General features: G+C 49.9%; 1 protein-coding gene across 1 annotated transcript in view; it reads left to right on the forward strand.

The window, feature by feature from the left end:
• The window catches only part of LOC107109959 (GDNF-inducible zinc finger protein 1-like), a 22263-nt gene that overhangs the window by 8557 nt on the left and 12001 nt on the right, over positions 1-1705 (forward strand). The window contains exon 5 of the mRNA XM_015410668.1: positions 932-1089. Within this exon, the coding sequence (XP_015266154.1) occupies positions 932-1089 (158 nt within the window). The remainder of the gene's footprint in view (positions 1-931; positions 1090-1705) is intronic.

Below are 1705 nucleotides of genomic sequence, written 5' to 3' on the forward strand. Positions count from 1 at the left end.
ACCCGCTCAGATCAGCTTGGGGGGGGGGGAGGTTCTCCCTTATTCCTCTGGAGCAGCCCAGCATCCTGGAGGCAGAGCTCCACGCCGCCGAGGTGCTGCCTTACCCTGCCTTCCCTGCTTCTCCTTGCCCCTGCCGCCGGCAAGCTGGAAAGGGTTCACGCAGGCACAGTGGAGGGAAGGAGGAGCTTACTAGGCCTGCCCGAAGCCAGCCAGGGAAGGAGATACTACTACTCCCACCTCCCACTTCCTCTCCCTCCCTGCTCCTCTAATTTTATTTATTTATTTATTTATTTGTTTGTTTATTTAATTAGATTTATATACTGCCCTCCCCAAATGGGCTCAGGGTAGTGTACAGCGATTAAATAATACAATTAAAATGGTATTAAAATAACAATTTACACATAAAATATCATAAAATGCCATGTAAACATAGAGGTAATCAGATGACCAATCAAGATCAGGCCACTGGTGGACAATTGGCCAGAAAAGCTGGGCCAGAGAAACTAGGGCCAGAGAAGCTGGGGGGGGGGGGAACGGACGTCCACTGCCTTAACCAAATGCCCGGTGGAAGAGCTCCGTCTTGCTGGCCCTGTGAAACTGTAATAAGTTCCGCAGGGCCCTGACCTCATACGGGAGCTCATTCCACCAGGGCCAGGGCTGAAAATTTAATTTAAATGTAGTTTAATTTTAATTTAATGCCCCCTGGCACACACACACACACCCCGAAAAAATTCCTGGCTACGGGGCTGAGAAGAACACAAATAAATGTGGAAGCATGCAAGTAAAGCCATTGTAGATATCAAAAACATATAGGCTCTGTTTAGCATCCTTGTGATTAAAAATCCGTATACATGTTGTGCAAATGGTACTGTTTCAGAAGTCAGACGGTGCACCTCATCATTCACTGGCGGTTTGTTTCTTCTGCTCTCAGAGACACCTCCTTATTTCTGTGAGCAGTGCGGGAAGACCTTCACCCAGCAAGGTGCCCTGAGGCGTCACCAGCGAATTCACACTGGAGAGAAGCCATACAAGTGCAGGGCTTGCGAGAGGACCTTCACTGACATGTCTACCTTGAGGAGGCATGTGCTGGTATGTGTGTGACATGCCCTTGTCTTTAGGTGTCTGTCAGAACACCAGCACTCGGGCAGTCCCCACTGAAGTGGCCGTGCGGTAGATTCGGGGCAGACCAAAGATTCTTCACCCAAAAGGAAATTCATAATCCTGTTATGCAGTGATGGCCACTGGGGTGTGGTGGTGGTAGAAAGTGCCATCAAGTTGCAGCCGTCTTCTGGTGACTCTGAAGAGTTTTCAAGGCAGGAGACTAACGCCGGGGGGGGGGCGGGTTGCCATTGCCTCTTCTGTGTAACAATCCTGGACTTGCTTGTTGTTGCTTCTTGGATGGTCTCTCGTCTCCCATCCAAATACTAACCAGGACGAAATCTGTGTAGCGTCCGAGGTCTGACAAGACTGAGGTAGCCTGGGATTTAAGTAGCTTTAAAAATGGATGTGACAAAGTCATGGGGGAAGAGAACTTCCTTCCTTCCTTCCTTCCTTCCTTCCTTCCTTCCTTCCTTCCTTCCTTCCTTCCTGCCTTCCTTCCTGCCTTCCTTCCTGCCTTCCTTCCTGCCTTTCCTGCCTTTCCTGCCTTTCCTGCCTTTCCTGCCTTTCCTGCCTTTCCTGCCTTCCTTTGCCTTCCTTTGCCTTC

Source organism: Gekko japonicus, unplaced genomic scaffold (genome assembly GCF_001447785.1).
Source record: "Gekko japonicus isolate JY-2015 unplaced genomic scaffold, Gekko_japonicus_V1.1 scaffold5040, whole genome shotgun sequence".
In the NCBI taxonomy this organism is placed as follows: Eukaryota; Metazoa; Chordata; class Lepidosauria; order Squamata; family Gekkonidae; genus Gekko; species Gekko japonicus.